The 27,547-nt window shown below is 38.8% G+C and overlaps 2 protein-coding genes across 2 annotated transcripts; both read right to left on the bottom strand.

Moving 5' to 3' along the window:
* Nucleotides 1-6,464: 6,464 nt before the first annotated feature.
* On the bottom strand, nucleotides 6,465-11,765 carry LSMEM1 (leucine-rich single-pass membrane protein 1). Its single transcript, XM_009880871.1, has 3 exons — nucleotides 11,639-11,765; nucleotides 8,121-8,258; nucleotides 6,465-6,667 (listed from the first exon to the last, which is right to left on the bottom strand). The coding sequence occupies exons 1-3, from the start codon at nucleotides 11,763-11,765 to the stop codon at nucleotides 6,465-6,467; spliced, it is 468 nt and encodes a 155-aa protein (XP_009879173.1).
* Nucleotides 11,766-16,902: 5,137 nt separating this feature from the next.
* On the bottom strand, nucleotides 16,903-26,809 carry IFRD1 (interferon-related developmental regulator 1). The gene is made up of 11 exons (XM_009880870.1): nucleotides 26,710-26,809; nucleotides 25,690-25,771; nucleotides 25,117-25,241; nucleotides 24,666-24,823; nucleotides 23,293-23,343; nucleotides 23,017-23,195; nucleotides 22,803-22,911; nucleotides 20,867-21,001; nucleotides 19,482-19,610; nucleotides 18,213-18,308; nucleotides 16,903-17,618 (listed from the first exon to the last, which is right to left on the bottom strand). The coding sequence occupies exons 1-11, from the start codon at nucleotides 26,756-26,758 to the stop codon at nucleotides 17,529-17,531; spliced, it is 1,203 nt and encodes a 400-aa protein (XP_009879172.1). The 5' UTR covers nucleotides 26,759-26,809; the 3' UTR covers nucleotides 16,903-17,528.
* Nucleotides 26,810-27,547: the final 738 nt, after the last annotated feature.

The raw sequence follows: 27,547 nt of genomic DNA, 5'->3' as shown, positions 1-27,547 counted from the left end.
CAAAGTTCTAATAAATGGAAGGTCTTTCGAGAAGGAAGGACAAAAAATACCTCCCGTTCTCTGGGCCTGCTCGGGCGCAGTGGACATAGACGTAGGAAGGTGACACGCTTTCAACAGGCCTGACAGGAGACATCTGCACGGGCCAGTGGCTTCCGCTTCCCTCAGCCCAGGGCCTTCAGCGAAGACCTGGAGGTGCCTTTGCAGACTGGAGACCCCTTCTTGGGGATGTCCCAAAAATGTGAAGAGCATTAAGCAAAACTCGCGGGGGGGTGGGGGGGAGAGGCTATTTCCCCTTTTACAAGCTTATCTGATCTTGATGTCTTGTTATGACCACTGTTCCTCGAGGAAGAGGCCTAAATGAGTCAGTCAGTGTTTATTTATAGGTCCTGAATCAGTTCACTAGATCTCCTTCACTCCCCGTGCACTTCAGCAAGCTGACTCACTTGCTGTCGATAGCGAGGGATCCTCCTGCTGTGGGTTTTTGTATGGAGCTAAAGGCAGTTCAAAACAGCCCCCAAACACCAGGACCTCAGGAAGATCTCTTTTAAAGTCATTCGCTTATAGCCGTGTCAAGCAAGAAGGGCAACAACCCAAGAGCTGCTCCTGATCAAAGTAGCAGCTCAGGGACACCAATCTTAACAAAATCTCACAGGTGGGTGTCTACAAGAAGCACTTCTAAGGAAACTTTCCCTCTGCTCCATGATAGGTTGGTTGACATTGGTGGGTTTTTTTATAAAAAAAAAACAAACCAAAACACTACACCTAAAATTCTAGTAAAAATAATATCATTAAATTCTGTGTTTGTTGTTATTGGTTTACAGGTAGCAAACTTTTCCTCTGTTATCTAATTATTTAAGCTTGCTCTAGGACGCGAAGTCAGTCAGTAACTGATGATGCACAAAAAGAACTAGAATCCATGTCACCCCTTCTGTTGAAAAATCAATAAAAATATTGTTGTTATCATCTACATATGTTTTCAAGTACTCAGGGAGAGGTCTTCTGAAGTAAATGCTTCAGTATTCCGTTCAGAAAAAAAACCCCAAAGCATTATTGGAAGTTAATGAATGAGCCATGAGCTTTTGCTGAGGAGCAAAGGGTGTCTTGTGAATTTCCAAATTTCGTGTCACCTTGTAGACAAGCACAGTTTTCCAAAGTCAGTTGTGTGGTGAAGAAGATATTAAGATTAAATGAGCAGTGCAGAACTTGAAAAGCAAACCCATAATTATTAATAGATTTTTAAATTGGCAGGCAATCGATTTTTAAATTGTCCTTTCACCCTTGTGTGTAATGCGGTTTGCCTCACAGTGATAAATTAACAGCAGCACTGTGCTGTGACTGTTTCCACTGGAAGGTTCTCATTACCATTCAGGGGTTTTGCTGGCTCATCAGTGAATCGTGGACAGCATTTCGATTGCTGAAGCATGGCCCAGAAACCAGAGAAAGGATAGGAAGCAGAGTCTATAAAAAACTTCTCTTGAATTCTAAGATTGATCGGGTTCTGGAATAAGACTGACATCTTTGGTCACAGTGTTACTATTATGTATTCCAGAGGAAGGGACAGTACATTCACCCCCTCTGTTCCCTCTCTTTAAATCTCAGTATTCCTGTTAATCTGTCAGGAAAATAAAAACAGTAACAAGTAACAGACTGAATGCGCTTTTTTTCTTAATTGAAGAGAACAGTTCCCTTAATCCCAGTATCCCCCGTAGGGCTGCGATCTAAGGTTTTTTCCAACTTCCATTATTTGCCAGTGTCTTCCAAGGTAAATTACACTAGAAACCTACAAGAAGATCAAGTTAAGCATTGTCTCAGACAGATGATTTTCAGTTACTAGTCAAAACAGAAATCCAATGTTTAGTTGCTATTTGGCATTTGCTTTATCTAGGTGTTGCTTAATCAGGGTTCTCTGGTTGCAATTTTGTCGAAATAAAATATTTTTAAAACACTAAAGCTTTCCTGGGGCACATTGCTTTGCTGCCATTTCCAATGGGGTAGGTTCTGAATCTCAGAGCAGAAACTCCCGTCTGACAGGGAGAAATGAATAAGAAAATTTGGAATTTTTGATCTGAAAATGCATATTTGCAGGCAATTTTGTGTGTATTTTTACAAGGTTATGCTTTGGTAGCATGAAAATAAATATTTTATCTTCAAAGACATCAAAACCCCATGAAACGGTTCAGATAATTCTGGTTCTGACAATACTCCTGCTTTGTTCAACATTGTTCCATTTTGCTCATTTTGCAAATGCCTTGACACTGCATTTAGTGTTCCTGAACAATTTGGATTCTCTGCAACACACAACACATCACCTTCGGGAGCATGTGGTCTAACAAAACTTGTGACGATCCTTTTGCCATTCCTGGAATTTTCTCTTCTCTTTTTCCAGATTCAGAGTACACACATCATTATTGTTTTTTACCCATGTTCAGCTTTGTATTGTTACCAGTGAATAAAGATGTGAACCGAATTCATACTAGAGTTTAAGAATAAATGTTGTATTAAAATTCCAAGCATCTCAGAGGGTAAAAAAGCTTTCTTTAAGAGTAAAATTGCCTTGCATAGTTAGTGTAGTACAAAATAACTGAAAAATTGGAAAGTAACAAACTATTTTTCTTATTCACAAGCAATAGGTCAGGTGATAATGGGCTTAAATTTCAGCGGGGAACATTTAATTTAGACTTTAGGGAAAAAAAACCCCAAACATGTGGTTAGTTAAGCACTAGAAGAGATGACTTGTGGAAGTTCCATCATTTAAATATTACAATGTGAATGGACAAGCATCTGTCAGGAATGGTTTAAGTAAATCTGATGCTGTGTCTGGATTTACCTAACCTCTGGCTGCTTCATGGACAGATCTCTATAAAGGATGTTTTGTCTTCTGTTTTTGCGTGCTGCTTGTAGATACTGAGCTCTTTTTGCTACTAGAGGAGCACAAGACCAAGTACAAGCTGATATTCTCATGGTAACGTGACCCCAAGGAAGGCAAGCAAATGCCTGCAGTAGCTGAGCCTCTACTATTTGTTACTGTATAGTCTCTCCACATGTAGTTTCACATAATCAGAGAACATGGGATAACAAGAACATGGACTATTGTGGATACCTGGAACAAAGTAGTGAGTTCTCAGCAAGATGATCAGGGGAAGAAAGTATTTTGTCTACTGGTTTTACCTAACCACCTAAAGATTCAGGAAAAACTTCAGGGACTGGCACCATGATGCCTTTGATGGAAGCTGAAGATAATTTCTTGGTTAAATCTTCCAAGTGTTTCTCCTTGCTTACCAGCACCTTTCTAGTATTGTCCAGGTTTATTCAGCAGAACATTTCCTGAAGTCAAGTTGTCAGTTCAGTGACGATAGTAGTTGCAGCTATTGAGAGACATGTCAGTGGCATGTTGTTAAATCTATCTGAACCCTTTGTGCATCGCTTTTATTTACAGAGAAATACTGAAAAACAAATTACTTTGGATAGATACCTCCATAGCCTGCAAATAAGAGAAAAAGGAAAGAAGCAGTGCTACTGAGGAGAACGGCTCTGACTACTGTTAAGATGAAGCTATTACTGTCAGATCACTTTCCTGTACAGATAGTTGTTTGTCGTGATGCCAGATATTGCAAAAGCTCCCGAGGTGTGCTGCCGTAGGAGAACAGAGATTTTATGTCTACAGCAGACATTGTAACATACACAGCACAGTGGTTATGCCACATGCTGTTGGAGCTCGGAGTTTACTGGTGACTTCGCTGTTTATTCAAGATGAGGATTGTGGAGCTCTGGAATGAGCTGAAGTTCGCTTCAGGGCCAAGTTTGTAGAAGATTTTAACAACCAAGTATTGGTTTGTTTGGGACAATTTCACTGTCAGTAGATTAGACAGCAGTGTTCCCCTGAAGGAGCCGCTACTTGCTTCTGTTTAGGGGGCTACTGCAGAAAGTGTTGGTGGAGTGGTTGTGGCACTCTGCCGTCAAGGCCGCCATCTCAGCCCTCGCTCTGGTCTCATATGGAAGCGGTTCTAACTGTAAGTGGATATTGGTAACTTGAGCTGAGAAGCCACAAGCAGCCGTATGCTGTGCTGCCCCGTGTCTCCCTTGTACGCCAGTGGCTCCAACAACGGATGTGTTTCAACTGTGCTAACAGGAGGGGCCTAAAAAGTGCCTTGGACCTTTGCGTTTTTTCAATCTTTACTGCTGATCACCACAAGTGAAGAAACAATTAAATATGAAAAGGGTGAGTTGGGGCCTCAGTCCTTTATGATACTGAGCCCGCCTGCACATTTTGGTCCTAAGCCTGTGGCAGTTGAGGGCACTCAGCACTTTGCAGGATCAAACCCTGGAGTGAAAAAAAAACCCAACCAACTGTTCTAATCAATAATAGAGACAGGAAAAGTGGATTTATTATGAGTACAGATTGAATAACTAGATTAAGAGTAATTGAGGACAAGATCAGAGAGAGGAGGAAGCTTTCATTCCTTTGGGGACTGTTGCTGTAGCACAGATTTTTATTTACAGTCTCCTGCCAGAAAAATCTATTGACGATTGGCGTCTGTTTCTAGTAGACCACAAACTGCTCTCATAGCTGCAGTTGCAAGGAGAGATGTGACAAATCCACGTGTTTGAGATGCACCGAGTGCCAAATACTAGAGTTGTTTCTCCCTGGCTAACAAGTACGGATGTGTGTCAGAGCAAGACAGGAGCTTGAAAGCAGTTACAGTAGCTACAAGATGAGTGGGAGAGATGAGAACTTAATACTGTCATTAAAAAGCAGCTGACAGCTCGGAGAAGAACAGAGAAACAATACTGCAAGTGCCATGTTTTTAGTCTTCCGATACTTTCTCTTTCATTGTTTAACAGCATTTATAGAAAGATGTTTGGGATATTTTAGGGTTTCTTTCCTTACAACTTGTTCTATGCTTACTTTTGTTGTTCTCTATTAGCTATATTAAAGTCATCTTTGTAACAACTGCTTGTGATATCCAGAGGAGATAATTACAACTGCAGCTGGGAATTAACAGCAGGAGTAATAAACTCTTAAGATCAAACCTCACAGTTTTCATGTGAATGACTTGACAGTAGTACATCAGGGAAAGAAAAATCAAGAAATAGAAAGAAGGTAATGTAACACGTGGGTGTAAAGCAAAGCACTCCCAATGGCAGGAATAGAATTGGTGGGCAAATCAAAGTAGAGTGATACCAAGAAAGATTCCTGGACCTAGTTCTTCACTCTATTGTAGACAATGAAGTAGTCATCACAGAAGGGATTATCGCTCATTCTACAAAAAGAGACTGCAATGCAAGTTGTTAACTTTGGTGACTTTTTTGTAAAATTATCCAGAAGAGATAAGAAAGTATTGGATGAGAAAGAGAACTCAAAGTGAAAGGGAAGATGTTGGATATATTCCATAGTGTCAGCTGCCATTGCACTGTTATGATGGGAGTAACCAATTTATTTCTTGATAATGGAGGTGGCTTCTTAATGTACGTACCAGTAGAAGGTTCTGAATAGTAAAATTACAAAGCTACCCACCAGTCCCTTATGTGATCACACTTTTGGGTGTGGGTCACCTCAACTGTGTAAAGTCAGAGTGAGAAAGCATCGGCTCCTGCTTTCACCCTCTGAGGTACTGCTCCATTTTAAAAACATGAAGGTTCACACCAGATTTCACCTGGCCCTTCTCCGATAGTGGCCAACAGCAACTACAGGGAAGAGTACAAGAATATGTATTATTTTCCTCACATCAGTTTATAAAACCACTTGGCTTTCACCCAGAAACTGGCAGTAAATGCTGAGTAAAGTGTACTAGCATTGCTATAAGATTGGTATTACCAGACTGAGTCCTCTAAACCCGTTTCCCAGGTAAGACAATATGACACCGACTTTCAGTCCATACCATTTTGGGCTGAATATGGCATGTTATAAAAGGCTTTGTTTTTATTCAAGTTTTTTTTTTTTTTTTGCAAAAGGAGTAGTAAGTCAGGCTATTTAGATGTACAGAAAAGGAAACCACCAACCTCCATGGCAGAACTGGATTTATTTATAAGTTATGGAATCTGAAGTTATCCTTAAATACAAGTAATACAGAAGCAAACACGAAACTTGTTCCAAAGAAACAGGAGAATGACTAAGTGAGCAAGGTCACGCTGGAATTGTGTGAATGGAAGTCACTATTTTCTGTGATCATTCACTTACATTTGAAGTAAAACTAAGCCCTTAGCCCTGCAATTTACAATGCACAGAGGATTTGGAACTCGTGCCCAAAATTGTTGACAATCCATTGTTTATTGTAAATCATATGGGCTTAGTTTTCAAAAACTATATTCACATAAAACAGGATAAAATATTATTTTCTAATATTTTTCACTCAGCTAGCTTTTCCAATGCTGCTGTGACCACATCAGAATGTTTAAGTAACCTGTGTGCCATATGTGAAAATATCTGAGTAAATGAATACACTGAATTTCATTCCAAAGAAGATCTATTCTCCAGGGACTTTCAGCTCAGCATGGGTAAAGAGGTAATCATGAAGATCAGGAGACTGTGTGAAGAGGTATCTCCTTTTAATTCCTGATTGATTTAGATGCTTTAATATCATATTGTTCATTTTCTTAAGCTCTTCTATGTTCTTCTTTTCAGATATTAGTCTGCTTGATATTTGGTCCATCTTGTTTCTAGTTTGAACTTAAAAAGGAAAATGTACCGCATTAAGTTGGAAACATTTAAGAACAATTGCGAAAACACACAGCAGACTGCAGCCTCATCACTTGATTTCCTAAAGCATTTAAATTAAAGGAAAATTCTTGCAAATACTGGCATTTAGAGGTCAGTTTCCTCTGGAACACCAATATGTGCAGTATCTGTCACGTACACTTCTGGAGCTATTTTAATTTTGGCCTTCCGAACAAAATTTACCCATGGGTTTTCACGCTTAATTCTAATAGTGCCAACGCTAAACAAATCTATGTCTGTGGATTGCACACATAATCTGAGATCGCGTTTGTAATATAATCTGAAACACTGATGGAAATCAGTTTCAGAAACCACAGACCTCCACCAACCTGATCCCACACAAACTTGTTTAATCCCTGTAAGTAGCCTTTTCACTATTACTTTACTATTTTTCCACTAGAGGGTCACATTACTCATTTTCCTATACCCGGGTTCTACTTTTAGCAGCTGCCCGCTAAAATAAATCTAGAATTCAAGTATGAGATATTTTAATTAGGGTTTTACAATCATGCCACTTAAAATTTCTTTTGTGCTCTTCACTTGTCTGATATTCTGTCCTTTGAGCGCGTGTGAGCGAATTCAGTCAAGGATTAGGATTTCCTGTTCAAAAAGGAAAATGAGGATTTTTGCTATGCTCCAGTGAATTCCCTCCTTAAGGCTAAAAGAAATCTTGATTTCACATGGATTGCAATTCATTCAAAATGGACTTGTTAGTTAAAATAATGCACCTCTGTTCAATACTGTTAGCTCAGAAAACCCCAAGATGGCAATGGCTCCATAAACCAAGGTCACCTCTAGTCATGCGCGTAGCTAAGCCAGCCCAACTGGTCCAGCCGAAGTGGAACAGTAATTGCATCTACAGACTCAATGCTACGTGCCAATTTCGATATATAGTATCTGTTTTTTTGTTTGAGATTTTCCTAGTTCCAAACCAATTTCCAGTCAGTACTTAGCTGGCAACCTTCACGTCTTTCTTCAGGTAGCCTAATATAAGTGTTAGCCTGGGTGTAATTCCAGTTTCAGTGGAATGACACCAGTACTAAGTTTTATCTGGAAAGGAACGGAAGGCACGTTGTCAAAATATCTCACTGCCATGCAGTCATCTTTAAAATTTAATTTAATTTCCAGTCAGCATTTTTAGCAACACAGTATAACCCTGCTGAGCTAAATTCTTGACAGCTGTTGAAGCTCACAAAACCATCACACTAAGAACAAAATTGTGCCTTTAAGTCAGAGAGTGGAGGCCTGTGCTTTTCCACCCATGACCAAGACCCACTGCCCATAACCAGGCAAAGCCTTTGACCATGCAAATACAGCAGCAGCATGCTATAAGCTAGCAGGATGCATTTCAGCAAAGCTCTTCTTCCATTTGACCCTACATTTTTAAGAACCACTGTTTACTTACTTATTAAGAATATTACAAACGAAACAAGTGCCAAACTGATGATCAAAGTAAGAATAAAGGTGATGAAGAACAAACACTGGTTTCTAATGTTGCTCCCTGATGTATTTTCTTCAGTATCACCAGTGTTCTCTTCCACATCTGTTAGGAGGTGACAAAACATTTGGTGATTAAGTTTGTTGAGGTTGGTTAGGAGAAACATGACAAAATGCTTCTGGCTCCATGAAATGATGCAGAATACATCATCATTTTGGCCAACAGATTTTATTTCCTGTGATATTGCATGTGAAGGGAAGAAACCAAATTTATGAGCTCAGCTTGAATTTGGAAACATAAAAACTAATACATCTGTTATAGCTGTTGGGGCATATTCAACAAAAATGTTTCTGGTGTTGAAATACACTTTTTTTGACATTGACCTGTTTTACATTTCAGGGTTTTACAGCTCAGTTTTACATGTACAAAGGTGGAAATGACGTTTTCATCAGAAGGCTTTCTAAGACCCTGAATGGACTCAACCTTTTCAAAAGAGAGGACAGAAAAACTCGTGTTGAAAACCTAGCTACAGATTCATCCTACACATTTATCCTCTAGATTTGCATCTTCTTCTGTTTGATGTGTCCTCCTGTTTGAAGTGTCCCTGAGATGGTTAATTTACCAAATTAAGCATCTCAGTTAAGTTCCTGATGTTGGATAGAATGAATGTAGGTCTGGAATTGTTATCTTAAAACAAATGTTTTTAATATTCTTCTTCTTCTTCTTTAGGTTTTGTTGGCTCCATTCCAACAAAAAAATGAGGTATGTATCCTCCCAAATTGTCAAAAATGGAATAGACTCTCACATGGACTACAGATGTTGTCCTTCAAGCACATGAAGAATGCGGGGAAAAAAGGACAAGTAGTTGCTATGCTGCCCTCGAATCAGAGCGGCAAGCCAGTTTATTGCTTTTTAAAGACCATGTTGTGTGTGGGGAAAATCACTAGTTTCTCTCATAGAAACAGTTGCAATCAAATGATAGGTGGCAATAAGCCCTAAAGATAACAGGTAAAGTCAAGGGAACACCATAAAGAAATTCAGGTGAGTATAAAAAAATATTCGTCCTTCAGCCAGATTTTTTCGATCCCAAGTTTGCGTACTACTTTAACTACTTACTAAGGGTTGAGTTTAATTTATGTTTTGGGGGGAGCAGGGAGCTAATGTGATTTCATTTTGGTGTGAGTCTCATACATGCCAAAATTACAAGCAGCTTATCATAATTTCTCCTCCTACATTTGCTGTCTTGCCATTCTAAAAGGGAGAGCAGCGTGTGTATCTGTGAAAAATATATTTCTAGATCGTGCTCTTGTTTTAGCTGGTAGAAATCTCTGAGGTGTTTGCAACTGAGCCTGTAGTGATAAAGCTGAGGGAAGGCTGCGTATGCCATTACAGCACTTTAATAATGAACCAACCTGGGGCTGAGCAATTCACTGAGCTAGTAGGAGATCCTTGGGAATACCTCTGCATTTCTTTATTGCATTTAACACACTCCTGCCTGCAGGTAAGCTGAAACCTTTTAATATTTGGGGTTTGGGGGTTTTCTTTTTATTCCCTTAGCATTCATAACAAATGCATCATATACTAAGTGCCTGCACCAATATTGCTTTCTAATCAGAGTGATAAGGATGGGCTGGGCCTGCTACTGCTGTCTCTCAAGCATGCTAAGCTATCAATAGAGGTCTCAAAAGTGGTCTGTGCTTGCTCTGCCTAATGAATTCTTCTTACTATTTCAGCTGGCTGAACGTGCCAGACTGCAGTGTTGTGAGGAACCAGCCAACACAGATTCTTGCCAAGCTGCAAACAATGGGACCATTTTATCATCTAAAACATAAAGAAATTGCCGCATGGCTGCTACCAAAGCAATCAAGAGGTATATACATCTTAAATAGCTCTTAGCGTGGTTGCTGTGTGTTTAATTATTCCAGGTCATATTAAGCTGCTGAAGAAGAGGATTGCTGTGTACTGCAACACTCTTGAAACATATTTTTTTTAACCAAATTGGACATGTCCCATACTATTAATAGATCATTCACAAGAGTTTAGTATTTATCAAAATTTGAAAAATACTTCACAGATCTCGTTAATTTTCTTGCAAGAGAACCATAATTTTATGCTGCTGAATAGGGCAGCTGAGGGCTGTGAAAAATTCATTTTATATATTTCACTAATGGGATAAGATAGCTACAGAATCTGCAAGTTTAAAAAAAAAAATGTATGTCAAAAGGAATAATCCTAGAAGGAGCCAAAGCACTTTACAAATTCATACATAAAATACATATTAGGCTACCTTTATTTACTGCTGAAATGTAGGGAGGAGCATGCATGTGATTATTCCACAGAACCCTATGTGATCCCACAGAACCCTATATATTTGCCTGGAAAGTAAACGATACTGTCCAATGAAAATTACAAAAGAAAGCAAGAGACCCACACTGCAAAGAGTTTCTTTGACATTAAACCGGATTTATCCCATTGTCTCATTTTGTATTTGTAGAAGTGACATTATCAGGATAATCTACATATGAAAATTAAGTACCTGTTGTCTGACATCTTCATGTTAAATCTAGAAACCAGCACCACTCTAGTTAGTTGCACATGGAAAAGTTAGAGGACTCAGAAACAGAAGTACTGGAAAGGCACTTAAGTCCTATAACTAGAAGCATGATTAAGTTATGGCCATTTGAAACTCATTTAAACATAGCTATTGTTCTATAGATTTTATTCAGTCAAATTTGCCATTATAGTAAGGGAAATAAAAGCAGATTCAAATATTGTCATGTGGAATGCTGCTGAAGAACTCCAGTTTTTAAGATGTTTTCAGGTCACGAAGAACTCAAGTATATTGTAGCTATCACTGGGTGAAAATATTCTTGTTGCCATGAGCAAATCAAAGATAAAAGCCCTAAAAAACCCGCAGAAGTGTGAGAGCCCATATCTGAAACTGCAAGTAAGAGTCTGTGAATTAAAATGCTTAGAAGTCTCATGGGATATTTGAGATAACTGGTTTGAGTCCCTAGGAGATGTATCTTAAAAGAATGAACAGAAATTCTCTGGTGTTTCTATTGCCACATGTGAATTTCAGTGCTTGTAAAGAGTTATGATGCTATTTATGTAGTAGGTGTATATTGAGCATTACTAGAGAAATCATCCTGCAAGGGACCACCTCATGGATCCCAATGGAAATAGAAGGTAAGTTCAGGCTTGACAGTGAATCCCTAGCCAAATGCAGGGATTTCGAAGAACCTAATAACAGAAATACTCAGCAGGAGCAGCTAAACTGTTAATCTGATCTGTCTAAATTATGCCATTTTCAATCTTTTTCTTATATTTTTCAGTACAGAGCTTGACATACCCATATCGGCCTATTGGGCTGTTGACATCAGTGCAACACAATATGGTCAGTCTTTTCAAACGTCGTACATAAATCTTTTTTGATGGCCTATTGTATGCATAGAAAACCAGAAAACATCATCTATCATACGTACCTAGTGCATGTTGGGATCCATCTGGACAAACATTTAGTTTGTTTAGGTTGTTTAAGGAGTCAACTACATAAAGTTTTCCTTCTTCGTGAGTATCAGGCAGGTTAATTTCCAAGGAAGGCCTCTCCATCGTATCTAAAAGAAATAATAGTTAAAAAGGTACATTAAAACATGGATATGCGAAATAACTGGTAACAGTTGGTGTCATGATCTAAGGAAATGCTAAGCAGCCTTAACAGCCCTTAAGACAAAGGGATTTGAAGGACTAGCGCACTTACTAGGTCTTGAAGGCAAGGGTAATGCAGTAGACAACACTTTATTCTTGGAGATCTCTGATGAGTATAAAATACCATTTGTATATTGTGGTTTGTGCGTGTGTGTGTGTATACCTACCTATGTGTATGTATGCTTATATATATGTATGTGTTTATATATATGTGTGTGTTGAGAAAGAGAAGGAGAAAATGTATTTGACTGGCTCCAGTATTGATTTGAATGTTAGTGATTTAGTTCTATAACCCTTTGGTTGGTACTTGGTAAGATGAAGTGTGATATCCTGACCACATTGAAAGCCAAACCTTCACTAACACCACCAGGAAGGATGTCACTCAAGTCTTCTGCTCTCAGCATCAGATAACTACTGCAGAGATAAGACAGAGAAAGCAGGTATGGATGTAGGAGATATGCAGCAAGAATATTGGTCTGCTTATGCACATTGGAATATAACTGTGAAGTTTTTATTTGTGAAAAACTGAGCAAAAATAGTCTTCTAATGTGGTTCTACTTCAGATAGATGCTAGTTTTGGACAAAAATAAAGCCTGATGGCAAAGCCTTTTCTTCAGACTACCACACCTTGCCTTTAAAAAAAGCACCAGATGGGGCCCAGTCAGCAAAACCAGCTTCTCTGCAGAGTCTGGGTGCACGAATCATTGAATGATTGTTTATATAAATACAGCTATGAAGGAAGATTATATATAGAAAAGAAGCAATACTTAAGCAGGCTGCTCTATGAATTGCACATTATTCTTTAACAGTCTTTTTGTTTTCCTTATGCTACCCTGGTTCCAAAAATGTATTCTAGAAACAAGCTACAGTTCTAGCCATGCAGATGCTCTAATTAGGCATCTTAGGCTACCCTGGTTGCTGAAAACTCCCTCAGTAATTATTGAAGAAAAATATGTACCTCCAGGTAATATTCCTTTTACTCTAAGATAGGTCTTTTTGACCTTACGATTGCAGTCTGGAGGTACCTTTCCCTTGCTAGTGAATGTAAGGGGGGAGCTTAGAGGTAAGTTTAGTCTTGGAGTCAAATACATCTTACCCATTTAGTATTTTATCAAAGCTCTCAAGTTCAATGTTACCTGCCAGACATAACTCAGCACTTCATTGGATGTAAACCTCCTGTTGGTGGAGAGTGTTAAGCACCTAAGGATGATTTCTGAATCCTAGGTGGGCTGAATTACCCTCTTGGCATGTCTCTCCTTCACAATGGAGATGTCTCTTTGCATGTGTCCCCAAGCAATAGAGAACACAGTGTGACTGGATTCCTAACATAGCACCTAAATTAAAAAACTGAAGTTTGAGGAATACAGGTCTGAGTGTTTACAGAAAAGACCCGTTCTTTCCCTCATCAAACCAAATGCAGAAGATGATTGTCATAATTTGCCTAAATCTGAGCATGCAGCCAAGTAAACATTCACTGAGCCTCAGCAAGCCTGAAGACTAAGTGCTTCAATCACTCCCAACAATGGGTCTCATTCTCCTGATAATGGGGATTGACTGGCCTGCACGTGTCCTTTTATATTTCTATTTAATAGAGCGTGCGAAAATATTACAGCGTATTTCTTCTCTGTTCAGAATTGTTGCTACAGAATACAAAGTAAGGTAGAAAAGCTGGCATAGTAGTGGTTACCTTTACCCAGCGTATGAACGTTAGGTGTGCAGGAGCAATTTCAGGACAGATGGCTGCGTCCGCTTTCCTTCCCCTAGACTGCCGCATGGTGCCAGGCAGCACGGTCCACGAGCCACGTCCCCACCAGCGCTGGCTCCGCAGTCATGACAGAGCCCCGCGCTTCAGCAACGACGTGCTAACAGTTACCGCCTCGTGCACGGAAGCTTTGGGTTATTTTTAGCCTCCAAAGAGCAGTTGTTTCTCTTGGGTATTTTGGTTAGTATCTCCCTGCAACTTCAGGGAAGACTCTTAACAAGTTGAGCTGTAATAAATGTGAGTACCTTTTATTCATTAATACTATGAATTATATGTTTCTGCATTCGTTATTAGTTATTTAAAACTGATTTCCTCACTGTGCATGTAACCGGAGTGAAGATAACCATCATTAATTCAACAAAGTCTATATTACATTTGTTTGATTCCATTGACATGCCAAAAAAAGGAGAGAGGATACAGATATCAGTGTCATCGACCAAAAGTATTGATTATTTTGCCAACAAATTAATCTAAACATCAGGGGTTTTGGAGTCACTCTATCTTGTACTTTAACCTTGCTTGAAGAATTTGTTCCCCAAGCAACTTCTAAATTTCTCCTTAAGTTGAGGTAAAATTAGAACTTATTAGTGTGTGAGAACACACTGAAAATTCTTCACAGAAAAAAGGGAGAACAATCAAGTCTAAAAGGAAATAAAAACCAGGCAAATGAAACGTTACTTACAACATAACCGCTTTCAGGTGATATGCCAATATGGAAGAAATCAGCCAGTGAAAATCACCCGAAGAAAACTCCTCTCTCTACTTTTAGACCCATAGGAACCTGTCATCTCCTGCAGGACCCATGAAGGCAGCTATGAAACAGACTGCCCCTTTCAATCTATATTTAGAGTTCATCTTGGCTAAGTATACTGACTTCACAATATTGATCCGTTTAAAAAGAAATCAGCACATACACAGCTCTTTTTCGGGATTCCAAATATATTGGAATCATTATGATACTATCCTATCTCGGAGAATGAGGTTTGTTACTGATGATCAATATTTCACTAACCTTTTGGCTTATGATGCCTTTTTAAAACTCATGTGCTACGCAGAAGAGTCATATCTACAACGCTGTAGCTATGAGTAACCAGTTTGCTATGCAGAAGAGTCATATCTACAGTATTGAAGTCATGAGAACTTTAAAGGCATAGACTAGAAAAAACAGGGTATTTTCCTCCTCCTCCCACACACCTTACAAATTCAAGTGGGACAGTATTATGGGACAGACTAATTTGTCCGGCATCCTTAGTTGTTTAAAAAATAAGTCCTGTCAGTACTGGTAATTGCTCTTTCACAGACAGTTCTTTTGATCACTAGTTTTTTCTTGCCGATGTTGCAGAACGTAATGTTACAGCATACTGTAAGTACAGGCAGCTGATGCTTACACGAGGGGACCGTGGCTCAAAACAACAAATCCTTTCTGAAGCCATTCTATACGTCTAAAATTTTGAACCCCTTTAAACTGAAAATAAACATGTTCTTCTTTCAGGAAACAACAGAGAGGATACATCTTCTGACTCGTCATTTCCCACCCCAAGCTGACAAGCTCTGCTGCTGCCCAGTCTGAGCAGCTGGGCTCAGACATCACAAGCTTGTTCCCTTTCTGCAGGGGTCTCCTAGGAGCCCTCCCTCCAAAGAAGGATGTGCAAGCCAGAAAAAAAAAAAAATCTCACCTCCATCCCTGAAAGATTCCTAACACCATCCTAAAGATTGATGGGAATTGATGGGAACAGTCTTTTTTTCAGTGGTGCCCAGTGATAGGACAAGAGGTAACGGGCACAAGCTTGAACATAGGAAGTTCCACCTTAACATGAGGAGGAACTTCTTTACTTTGAGGGTAGCGGAGCACTGGAACAGGCTGCCCAGAGAGGTTGTGGAGTCTCCCACTCTGGAGACATTCAAAACCCACCTGGATGCCGTCCTGTGCAACCTGTTGTAGGCGACCCTGCTCTGGCGTGAGGGCTGGAGCTAGGTGGTCTCCAGAGGGCTCTTCCAACCCTGACCATTCTGTGATTCAAAGACAAGGACCCAGGCCTCTCCAGTTCTAAGCCTGAAAAGGTCTGCAAACCTATCAGATCTCTGTAGGGCAGCAAAACAGCCCATCTCCCCTCAAACAGCCCTGGAAAGTCATCCTGGTCTCAGGTCGGCAGCTACAGTGCAATGGGGGAAAGGGCACCACATACTCGGGCATCTGCCAGGAGGTGCTGTAGGAAGCAATTTTGCAAAATACCAGCAAGACAGAAAGCTATCAAAAGTGCTACTTTACACTAGCAAAAGCGGTAAATGTCACCACCCGGAAGCCACAGGAGAGACCAGCAGGCTTGTGGCAACAGTGTAGCTCAATGGGGACATAGTCTTGGGCTGGACAAACCCAAGTAACCAGCTTCATGTAGCTCCAAGGGTCAGAAGCTTCTTCTCTACTTGTGTGACAAACACTGACAACATTAGTGAGTTCTAGGACAAATTCCACTTGAAGGCCTTGTTATAGTCAAAGCACTCAGTTTCATAAGCCAAGCAAGTTGTTACATAATGCATTATTTGAGGAAAAAAAAGTAAATTAGAAGGTACAACTAATTAGCATGTATGGATTTTCTGGAAGAGGTTCTGCCATAATCAGAAACTAAAAAAAAACCACCACCACCAAAAAAAAAAACCTACCAAACTTTCTCTTATCAGAGCAAGCAGTATTTTTCAGGGGGTAGGGTGGGGTTTTTTTGGGTGTAGAGTTTACTTCCTCTGCTTGACCTACAGTTTTAAAAACATTAATTCTAACAAGCACTTTAATTTATAAAGTGCTTGTTAGAATAAATGTTCTTAAAATGGTTCTGGTTCAGAAGCTCCAGCTATCTAGCTTTTAGTGTCTTTATTATGCAAAGCTCCCATCATCCCTAAGACAGACAACTCCCAGTTACTGGCACATTTCAGTCCTCTAGAGCCAGAAACCCAGAGCACAGGAGTAGTTCCAACATGACGAAAACAGGGCAGCTGGAACGGCTCTTGTAAGATAAGGTGCTTTGCAGCCCCAGCACTAGGAAACGCTTGACCATTACAAACCCGATGACAAATCAACAGTGGGCTGTTGTGTGGACCATATGTAAATAACACAGACCTTCCAAACACAGCAAGGTAGAGTTTCACGTAGCATCTACTGAAGCACTGAGACTAACCCAACCACATGTCTGAACGGGCAAATAAACAAACCCATCTGTTTCAACCTTTAGGTTTTGCTAGTATTCCTGTTTTTCACGCAGGTAGTGATCACTTTAAGACAGTAAGCAGCGAGAAACATCTTTATTCCAAAAATTAAGCATCCAATTTCAGAACATGAGAATCTTGGTTTTATTTTACATTGAGGCAATTATTTGTCATTCAGTACTTCACTGTAAGTGAAGGTAATTGAACTTCATTCCTAGTCCCCTTCTGAAGAAAGTCATACCATGCAGAAATTTCTTTGTCCACCTGCCACTGAAGAGTTTAAAAAGGTCCTAAAATAATTTCAGACAAACAAGTTCATCTTTTCATATTAGCACATTCCTACCAAAACACTTGGTCAATGAATTCATTTCATTTACCTTTATATAAAGTAAGGAATCCAATCTGACACAGGGCATTGGACTACGGTTATTCACCCCATTTAACAGTTCAGTTACAATATATTCAGCCTTTGGAGCAAGTTGCAGCTAATGCGAGTGTTATAATGTATCCCCGCACCCAATCTCACATCAATCTATATACAGTGTATATGCAACTAAGCAACAACATGCATTATATTTACAGACTTTATACAACATCCCTCTGCACAACGGCAAACTGTGACTACAGAAATTAAAAAATTCATTTAAAGGTTACAAATCTATTTTAATTATGAAATACTTAAAATTGAACCCCATGGAAAAGACGATCTAGAAAAATTCTCCCACGTCTGCTCTTTTATCACGACATTTACTTCTAGCCTTTGTCCGAGCCTTGAATGCTGCAGAGTTGTACAAGTGCTACAAAATAAAAGGAAAAAATTAATCACACATGTTCAAAAGGTTTATGGCCATTGAGATGTTTTTTTAAGAAACAGCTGAAAATATTTTACTAATCTTTTGACATAAATTGAAATTTATAGTACAGTATCTTTGCAACAAAAGCTGATTAATTTTAATTTATATACATTTAAAGGAAACTTGGACTGTGTAAGAAAGGCTGAGCCAGGGGCAATTCTGGAAGCCAGTCAGTCTCTAGCAACACACAGACACAACGCAGCTTAAGTTTGCTCCCAGATTAAATGGGTAGTGCCCATTCCACAGATTGTTCGTACGCAGGATGAGTACATTCACAACCAAGACAACAAAGTCATCCCCTTAGTGTGTGTTTCACACTGGAGAGTTTGGGATACTGTCTTTAATCTAAAATAAGAGCTCAAAGCAGCACACAAGCTAGGTTTGGTTTCATTCAGGACAATATCGGGCATTATTAGAACTCAAGTGACAAGTTTAAAGATGGCAGCTTCTAAAGTGCGTGCTTGGAATACCACTTAATTCAGGAGAAATATAATAGTGTTTGAAGTAAAGAAAATACATTAAGGTGCAATAACCTACCCTTTCAAAACGGGATATCTTCATTGTTTTAAGAGTTGCAGCATCTAGCATTACTGGTGGACCAAGCTCAAACACATTCCGAAGAAAGTCATTTGACTAAACAAAAAACACATCAAATGATCAGTTTCTCCTGTGTTTACCCAGTCTCCAAAGATGACTACTCTTAAATATCAAGTACTCCAGTAAGAAAAAGCAGCAATGTGAAACATATCTTAGTATCTTTTGCAATTAAGGCAGGGAACATTTCTTCCTTTAATCAGAATAAGGCTAAGAACTAAAACTACCCTCTTTAGAAGACAGAGACAACTACTCCCTGCGTTGGTGGTTATTTTTGTGTTGGGTTGTTGTTGGTTTTTTTTTTTTGTCCCAGCAAATTAGACACTGTTCTGGTACATTCTCTACACAAGATTAGGCAGCTGGACACAGATCTGTATGATTTCACAACACACCAATTTTAAAATATCTAGCTACAAAATGTAGCAGCTTTTTCAGTTTGAAAAATTTGAAAAAGCTGCTACATGCTGGGGCTCCCTCAGTCACGTAGAAATGGAATTGACACTGGACTGAAGGTTTTAACCCCATGATTATCATAACAATTTGGGAGTGTATACTCTTCAGCTAGAGTTCCTGCTTCTACTACGTATCTAAACAGATGACTAGTGAACAAGCAGTTCCTAGAACAGAGATAAGGACTTATCCCTCCCCTTCTGAATTACTCTCAGCATTGAACAAGTTGTGTTCATTATTTTTGACTAAAACTTTGCATTCCTTTTTGCAGGCTTGAAGAGCAAGGGTGGAGGCGTGCAGCTTTATAGCAGCCAGATGACTACACTGCTCTGCTGAAAGAAAGCATAAGGATCCAGGAAAACCCTGAAGCTAAGAAGATACTCAGCTTGAATCTCTTACTTCTTGGAGAAGTCTTCTAATTGCTATTCCAGCACACCCAGGCTACAACTCGGAGGCAGCTCACCCAGACAGTTCTAGCTCATTGTAGTTCCCCCTCTTCATTTTTCCCTCAGGGTATTACAGCACATCTTTTATCAAGCAGGCGTACTTCACCAAATTCAAGTAAGCTCGAAAGTGTTTTTAAACAAACTTGTATTCATTTTATAAGTGCTGTCTTTTAATACTTCTAATATAAAATTCATAATTTCACCAAGTTCTACTCATGATTTTGTAATTCATAGAGTGAATTACTACCAAGAAACCAGACAGGTAAGACGCAGTCTCCAGTTAACAAGTCTAAGCATGTATCAAACAGCAGCTCACCTGCAAATGATATTGCATCCCTGACCCCAGAATCTCCTTGAAAGTATCATAAGTTTGTTTTTTAACCCAGCAGTCAATATACATGCGCTCAGGTCCAAACTTAACCATCTCTGTAGGAAAGTCACGCTCCTGTCCAAAATTAAAGGAAACAACATTTACAATTTTAACTTAAACAGTCTTCTGTGGTGTTAGGAATTGTATATATCTTATGAACCTTACTTTCATTAATAGATTTGGCACACCAAAATATTCCAAATAATATAATATTCCCATATGAAAGACTGTGTTTGTTCATAAACTGAGCTACACCTAAAGTTAAATCTCATGTAAGACTCGAGGTCGACATTCTTCAAGTCAGAAAGCATTTAAAAAAAAAAAAAAAAAGATGACTTTCATCTTTGAACTGACTTATCTCCAGAAAAACCAGTTCTGAGTACAGGAGTCACCTTTCAGTCAGTTTGTAAGCCTCATTTAGTCCCCACCTTTCAAATGCGGCAAGCTACACTTGCAACAGCAGAATGTAACAAGTGCTAATAAGTGACTCTTATGCTACAGTCAATCTCAACAGTGAGTTTAAATCACTTCAAAGCCTTCTCCCTACCTTCTGAGATGTTTAACTTTCCTGAATGTGAGTTCATATTTAGATGGTCTTACCCATGCAGCAAAGTAAAAAGTAATTATCTGACAAACCAAAAATCCAATTCATGAGGTGTAAGATAAAGAAAAATCCATTAAAGCAATAGAAGTTTTACTTTAGTCTAGTAGAGGCTTTACTAAACAGAAGTTACATCACTAACCAAATACTTTAGTCCTAGTTTTTGTATTGTTCTGTTAATGTGGATACAAAAAACCAAAAGATTACAGCACAAGAATCAAAGCACTAACTCCCCCTCCTCCTCCCCCCTCATATACAAACACTTCCTTGGCCCCTGACACAGGTGCCATTTATAAATGTATCTTACTACTAAGTTGCTTTTTGTTTATTATGCACAGCATAGTAAGACTTTACAATAAACCTTTTCACAAAATTCAGGACATTAATTTGGAAGTCCTACAGAGTTTTGTATGAAAAAAATCTGCTCATGGCATAAAAAAAAAAAGAATAATTTAGTATTTAGAGTGCAATGTTTTGCCTTCTTTAAAGAAAAACAAATATGGAAGTCAAGTCTGGAAGAAAATAAACAGTTTGACTGACTTTGTTCAATGTTTCTAAAAAAGCTGAAATGTCAAGTAGGTGATCAGAATTTGAAATCTCATTTTTTAAAGTATTTTTTTCCTGTTGCTTTCACTGAAACAGTAATTCTATTTAATAATAAAACCATTTTCATGAAATTGAACACTACATGGTTACAACCCAGACATTCAAAGTAAGACAAAAGAATCACCTCAACAGCTCTTAGAACATCTCTGAAGACAGATCGCTGCTTTCTTTTATCTACTTTGGCTCGGTGCTTGTTTCCATCAGTAGCCAGAGCTCTTAGTTTCTCTGTTAGAAGTTCCATATCTTCATAAAAGAAATCCTAGTTAAAAAAAAAAATAAAATAATAGTTTCTGGCTTTAACATCTTTCCCTGCAAACAGGGAAATGGATCTTTCCAAATTTTGGGCACAGACCTCTACAACCTGTTACTTTGTTATTTAAAGAGACAGAGATGGCACTAACTTACTGTAGTTATGTTTGCAGCATTTAAGCCAGTAAGAACAAAATCACAGCATCCAGTTATCCAGTTTACCAAGGAGGACACTATCAAAGTCTCTGCTGGTAGTCAGAGCCACAGTAAACAGTACAGTTCCTTCAGTGTGTGTATACCTGTCAATCTATTCTGCTCCATAATTCCAAGGAACACAAACTGCCTAACTGATGTGCTGAACCTGGCTGCCGTTCCTGTCAACAAGCTGAGGGCACTGTCAGGTTATTAGCACAGAATTCATGCTGCTGGAGATGGATCATGAGACACGATTAGACGGACAGGATGGAATATTTAGTCATAAGTATTGTATGGGGTGGATAATTAGAAAGTATGACTAGGCTGAGTTTACCCCATGCTTTTTGAAAGAAACTGGTCAAAGGCAAGCAGTAAGCATTTTTAATCTGTGCTGATTGTTAAGGGTCCAAGATAATAATTTGTAATAATTAAAGGGGCATTTCCTCAATGGAATGGAAAAAGTTTTTAGGGAATATAGTCTCATTCATTAATGCATTTTAAGATTTCAGTTACTTGCAGTCAGTTTGACCAAATAAAGGATTAAACTCCAGTCTCTCTTTTTGATTTTGGTTTTGGGTTTTTGTTGTTTTGGGTTTTTTTTCCCCTTTCATACTTGGCTTTCATAGCCAAGAGACTCAAACCCCTACTGTTTGCAATTGTACGGAAGTCTCAGCATATCGTTTCAGATTATGCAGTGTTAGCGTGTTGTGTATCCTGACTCAGTTGGAGTTATCTTTTCACTTTGAACACTGTTCTGACACAGCACAGCAGCCTTGATTGACCTAGAAGCTATTCAGGCAGCTCTCTAAACAGTGCCATGGGCAAGTGGAGACTGTTTCCTTCAGTGCTGTCAGAAAACAGTTCAGAAATTAGGAAGGCATATTGAAGAATGTAAAGGCAAGTTTAGCTGTGTATGAAGTAATACCAAGAAGCTTGCACCTCATCCAACTCAAAAGCAAACCCCAAGAAATCTCACCAAACGTAGCAATACTGTTACCTGTGCAAAATTTGTGCAAATCCTCTCCCCCCTTAAATTGACTGACTAGTCCCTAACAGATAAAATAGTCACAAAGGCTGTGAAACCACCATGCAATACTACTCTTCTCACAGTACCTAAATAAGGATACTGAAAAAACAATACTGAAAGTCAACATGGTTTCTACGGAAGGAGATTTTTAGCTGTGAGAGCAGAATTATGCAGGTTGGGAATCACTAGAACTTGTCTGGAGAAAACTAAGTATCCAATGAGTGTTCTCTCTACAGTAAACAATACTGTTTTACCCTCGAATCTCTCTAGAGATTTATTTTTTTTTAAAGTCGGTGTTGGGTTTACATTTTAAAGCTTGCACACTACATTTCTAGTCACTCTGAAGTACTGTTTGACATGTTCTGTTATACTGGTCCTGTTTCACAATATGGAAATCAGTGTTAAAATGATAGCTCAATTGCTGTGAATCATTGCTATATCCGATTAGATTGGGGCAGGCTCACTACAAAGAACATAACCCAGTGAATTATCTGCCACTTGTTGAGATTTGGGGCGCTATGCAACACAGGTTAAATAATTTGTCTTTTCATCCCAGTGCAAGAAAATTTAGCTGCTGACATCTACTTACAGCATCTGTTTCGCGCGCCAGTTCAAACAGAAGGGCTAGTGTTTCTCCAGCAGCTATTCTCATGTTGAGATCATCACAAGAGAGCAGACTTGGAAGTTTATGCAAGTGCCTAAAGAGTAATTCACATTTCATTAAAATGTAGATTTTGTTGACGCTGCTTCACTGCATATAAAAACAGTCATTACAAGTTTTGTTTTCCAAGAAAGATACTCACATTTCAATTTTCTTCTTGACTTCATTCATTGGACAAATGGTCAACAACAGTGTCCATGCTAAGAGAGCACTGACGTGAAGCATAGTATTATGAGTACTCGATACACCATTAGTGTCTCTATCTCGCTGATAGGCCTTTGTGAAAATGTTTTCCAGGCATTCCATAGTAGAGTACAGCTCCTGAACACAGGGGGAAAACATTCATGGAAGCGGCTTAAGATTCACACGTTTTCATACTGACAATTTATTTTTTTAAAAAAGTATTATTTATCCTCACCGTAATGTCATCAGTGACAATGAAACAGCAAATTCCTAAGCAGGTTGCACACTAGAGGCAAAAGAAAAAAATGTCAGTATTTGACATTAATGTTACTGTTGACAAAACCAGCAAACTTTGACCTTTGAAATGTAACATTTGGAGTAATGGAAACCTTAGCAGAGTAGAAATCTGCAACACTGCTTAATTCAGCCACTAATAGCTCTCAGTTCCCATCTGCTCTCAGGATGATTTTACAATATACGCAGGTCTCAAGCACTCACTTTTCATGCTGTATTATTTACTATAGCTTACAAAGCCCTTCCAAAAAGCTACACATAGCACTCCTTTCACCCAATTATTTTAAATCCGACTAGGATTCACTAGCAGAAATTACGCTGATAAACCGTAATGGATATATGATATTTATTCACAGCTGTGGGAAATATTTTCCCCCTCTCTGCCCACTATTACAATTAAATGGCATGAAAACACTGGACTTCAACAGCCTTTCTTGGAACTTTCCAACTTCTACTGCGAGGTCCTACACATCTCTTCCCTATCCCCTGTATTCTACTCTGTCTCCTCTTACTAGTAAGAAAAAAAATATTTCCAAGTGACCTTTGCACTAACCACACAGGACTCAAAGCTATACTTAAACAGGACAAGCTTTCAAAGCTTTTGTTTGTCAAAACAACTGCTGTTGAACTAATACTACCCCCTCTTATAGCTGACAGTATCTATTGTAACACAGCTTGAGTATAATAGGAGAACTGGCCAGCCTTGTAATGATAAAAGCAAGTTAAAGAATATTAATTAAAACTCTGAAGTTTAAAAAAAAAAATCTTGGCAAGAGCTTTAGACTGCCTCCAGTCAATATTTCAAGTATACCCCTGATATATAGATGAGATAACTGGGTGAAAAACTTAAAATACTTTTGGTAGTATGAATGTAACTTTAGATCTCCTATATGCAATTTTATCATATGTAAATATATTTGCAAGAGCAACATTCCTTTGATGTTAAAGAAGTTAAAATTAATACAAGAAGGATACACCAGTCAGTGGGAAAACTTTCATTTCTTTCTATGGGACTTCAACATCAGCCCTCAGAACTGCAGTAAGGAGACTGCCACATAGCGAGTTAAGATAACTTGACAGAGTACTAGACATAACAGCTCTTCAAGGAAGTTCCTAAGGTTGGAGAAGAGAATGACGTTCAGCCTTTAGGTGGAACTTCTTAAGCCAGCGAAAATTGCTACGCATCATTCAGAGCATACGTCAACATTATGAGTTTACACTAATGTAGTGACCTTTAGTTCTGGGTTACACAACAGTGAACTAGTCAAAAATTGCCCTCTGTCCCTGCCTGGCAAAGAAACCTTTTATACTTACAGCCTGTCTGGCTTGGATACTGGCTGTTCCATCACAGACAATCTTCTTCAGAACTGGACCAAGGGTCTTAAAAATCTCTTCACTTTCAATTCCTGACCCCATCTGCACACACAGAAGACATGCCAGTCCAGCAGCTGCACACTGTTCGTCGCTCTTACCTAGAGATTAATATACTATGATGAATAATCACCTTGTGCATTGCTTCCTTCCTTTAAAGTTAATAGTCTGAAAACTTGCAAGTGGAAATTCAGAAACCAACAGAGATAATTTCAGTTAATTTTCCAGGTCAGTTAAAATATGACATCTAAATTCAAAAAAGAAATGTTGTTAACATAACTAAATTATTGACCACTCTATAAAGTACTAGAGAAGTGTCACAGTCTCAATTCCTTTTAAACAATGAGCTATTTCATAGGGATTATTGCTTTCTAATAGCAAGCACGTTAATTACCTTTCTTTATGCAGCGTTCAATGCTATCAGTTAGTGTCATTCTCCTTTCCATGATAAATTCATATAGTATTTTAGAAGAAAAAGCACTTTTCAGACTTTCAAGAGCTGCTTGTCTTGTCTTTGCGCTGTTAGAAGAGAGAAGGAAGACCTCCTGAAGTCAGCACGCACCAGTTAAAGCTCAGCCTTTGCTTTTATCGTAGTTTATATTTGTCTGCGCCCAATAGAAGAGCAACCCACAGAAGAACCATGAAGTATGAAATGCTACGAACTCCCTCCTTCCTCAAGGACAGAGAAACTTAAGTTGGAGATAGAGTTCACAATAGTACACCAGGCTACCAATAAAGTCACTCTACTTCAAGCTCTTAGGAAAGGAAAGCCTGACTTTCACTTATCCAAAAACTTGGTGGAGGGATAAAGGTCTTTTCAGATCCAGAGGAAAAGCAAGTCCTCCCCAGCATGAAGTAACTGCAATCTCAGTAAGCACATAAAAAAAGTTTGATGCATATTTCCCTTATTATATCAGAGAAAGCCAGAAAACACTGTATGAATGTGTTTCTCCAAAGCATACTATACCTCTTGTCCAATGTCAGGTCAATAAATCCCTTCAATTTGTATTCTAAGTCTTCTTGAGTAGCTTCTTCATCAACTTCAGGCCCTAATCCAGAGGAAATAATTTAGTCCTACTGATAGATATTTTACTAGCAGACACAGTAGTACACAACACAATGTTTTTAATACTAATAAGGAAGCAGTTTAACATAGACAATAGCTACAGAATTGTTCAGTATTACAGCAACAGAATGGTGTTAAGCCTACTACAGCGAACTACACCTTAAAATACTTTTATAGGAATTGATCTGTTGATATATCTGTGCTGTTTCTACACCTGCTTCTTACATATGCCAAGAATGAATAAGGGAGCTAATTAGGTCTTACGTAAATTTGCTACAACTGACACCCATCAGCAACACATTTTCATCCAGTCCACCACATCTGCCCCTGGAGTACAGCAGGATGTTCACCATCGATGCAGTGAGCATTCTCTAAGAGACTGTCCTATCTGGCTGCATTTCAGATGCCTCTGCAGCATCAGCTCAGTTAAGAGTAGCAAGCATTCATAGGAAAGGCTCCCTGCCTTATTCCCCTGTAGCAGGCTTTCAGGTCCCTCCTCCCCAAAAAAATGACATGAAAGCAGCCCGGATTGCAGAGATGGTAGTAGAGTCAAAGCACAAATCTAGTTCAAAACAGGGAAATGTGACTCGTTCCATCCCAAACGCTTCTGTAGTTTTTACCACCTCAACTACGTTTATGAAAATCAATGCCTTAGAAAGCATCTTAAAATTCTTACTGTCTCCAAAAGTTAGCATTGCATAATTCCAGCAGAAAGAAGCCTAACAGTTTAATCCGAGGCTCATGAAACCTGGAGTATATTCTTACCAAACAAAACAATATCCACTAGATTAACAAGCATATAGTGTTTAATGGAATGTCGTTATTTTGCTACTGCTACTTACAATCTAGTTCTTAAACTCTTAAGTCAACTCAGGTTTTATGTTTTTAAAAAGATAAGTAGATATAAATGAAAGAATATACCATCCTCAGTGAAGCTAGCAGGATCACTGAAGCCACTGCAGTGGCTCATAGTTTCAATTGAAGCATCTTCATCACTAAAAGGCTGCACATTTCTGGGCTGACCACCTTCAGGAAAGATGAATACAACAGTTTGGTCATTTTTCATATGGAAATGGAAGATCTGAACACCAAAAGTACAATTTAACCCTCCCAACAGATTCACTCTCCCTGACCCAGACACAGAAAACACATTTCGTCCTCTGCTAGGTCCTCTACTCCCACCTGTTCCAAAGACTTAGTCGGCTCTGCTCTGCAAGATTGTTTGCGAATGGTGGGGAAGAACCCACCTAGTTTTCAAAGTACTGGTAGAATTCCTAGCTCTAGATTTAGTATCTTTCCACAATCACCTCCAAGTTAATGCGATTTCCTGTGACCATGTTTTAAAAATAGCTCTATATTATTTTAACTGTTAGGATAAGCTACCTAAAAAGACTGACATACAATCTTTACTTTTCAATTTTGACAGATTTCAAGCCAGGATAAGTTATACATTTAGGCAAACATACATTACCCAGTTCAATGCAGGATTTACAGGATTAAGTGTAGTATGTGCAGCATCAGCAGTGTCCAACCCTATTTTAGAACTGAATTACAAATACAAGCCAGAACATCAAATGCTTCAACAGGGGAAAAAGTTTTCCCACTCAGGATCGCGGAAGCCTCAGTTCAGCAACTTCAGTCTTTGAGGAAAGCAGTGTTGTTTAACCAGTGCTCACCTCTACAACTTTTCATACCTGCATCTTATTGTTGCAGCATTAAGAATCGGAGGAGTTTGACCTGATAATACTGTAATTTCTAT

The sequence above is a fragment of the Charadrius vociferus genome, unplaced genomic scaffold (assembly GCF_000708025.1).
Source record: "Charadrius vociferus isolate BGI_N301 unplaced genomic scaffold, ASM70802v2 scaffold52, whole genome shotgun sequence".
Taxonomy (NCBI): domain Eukaryota; kingdom Metazoa; phylum Chordata; class Aves; order Charadriiformes; family Charadriidae; genus Charadrius; species Charadrius vociferus.
This window is presented reverse-complemented; position numbering and strand designations above follow the sequence as displayed.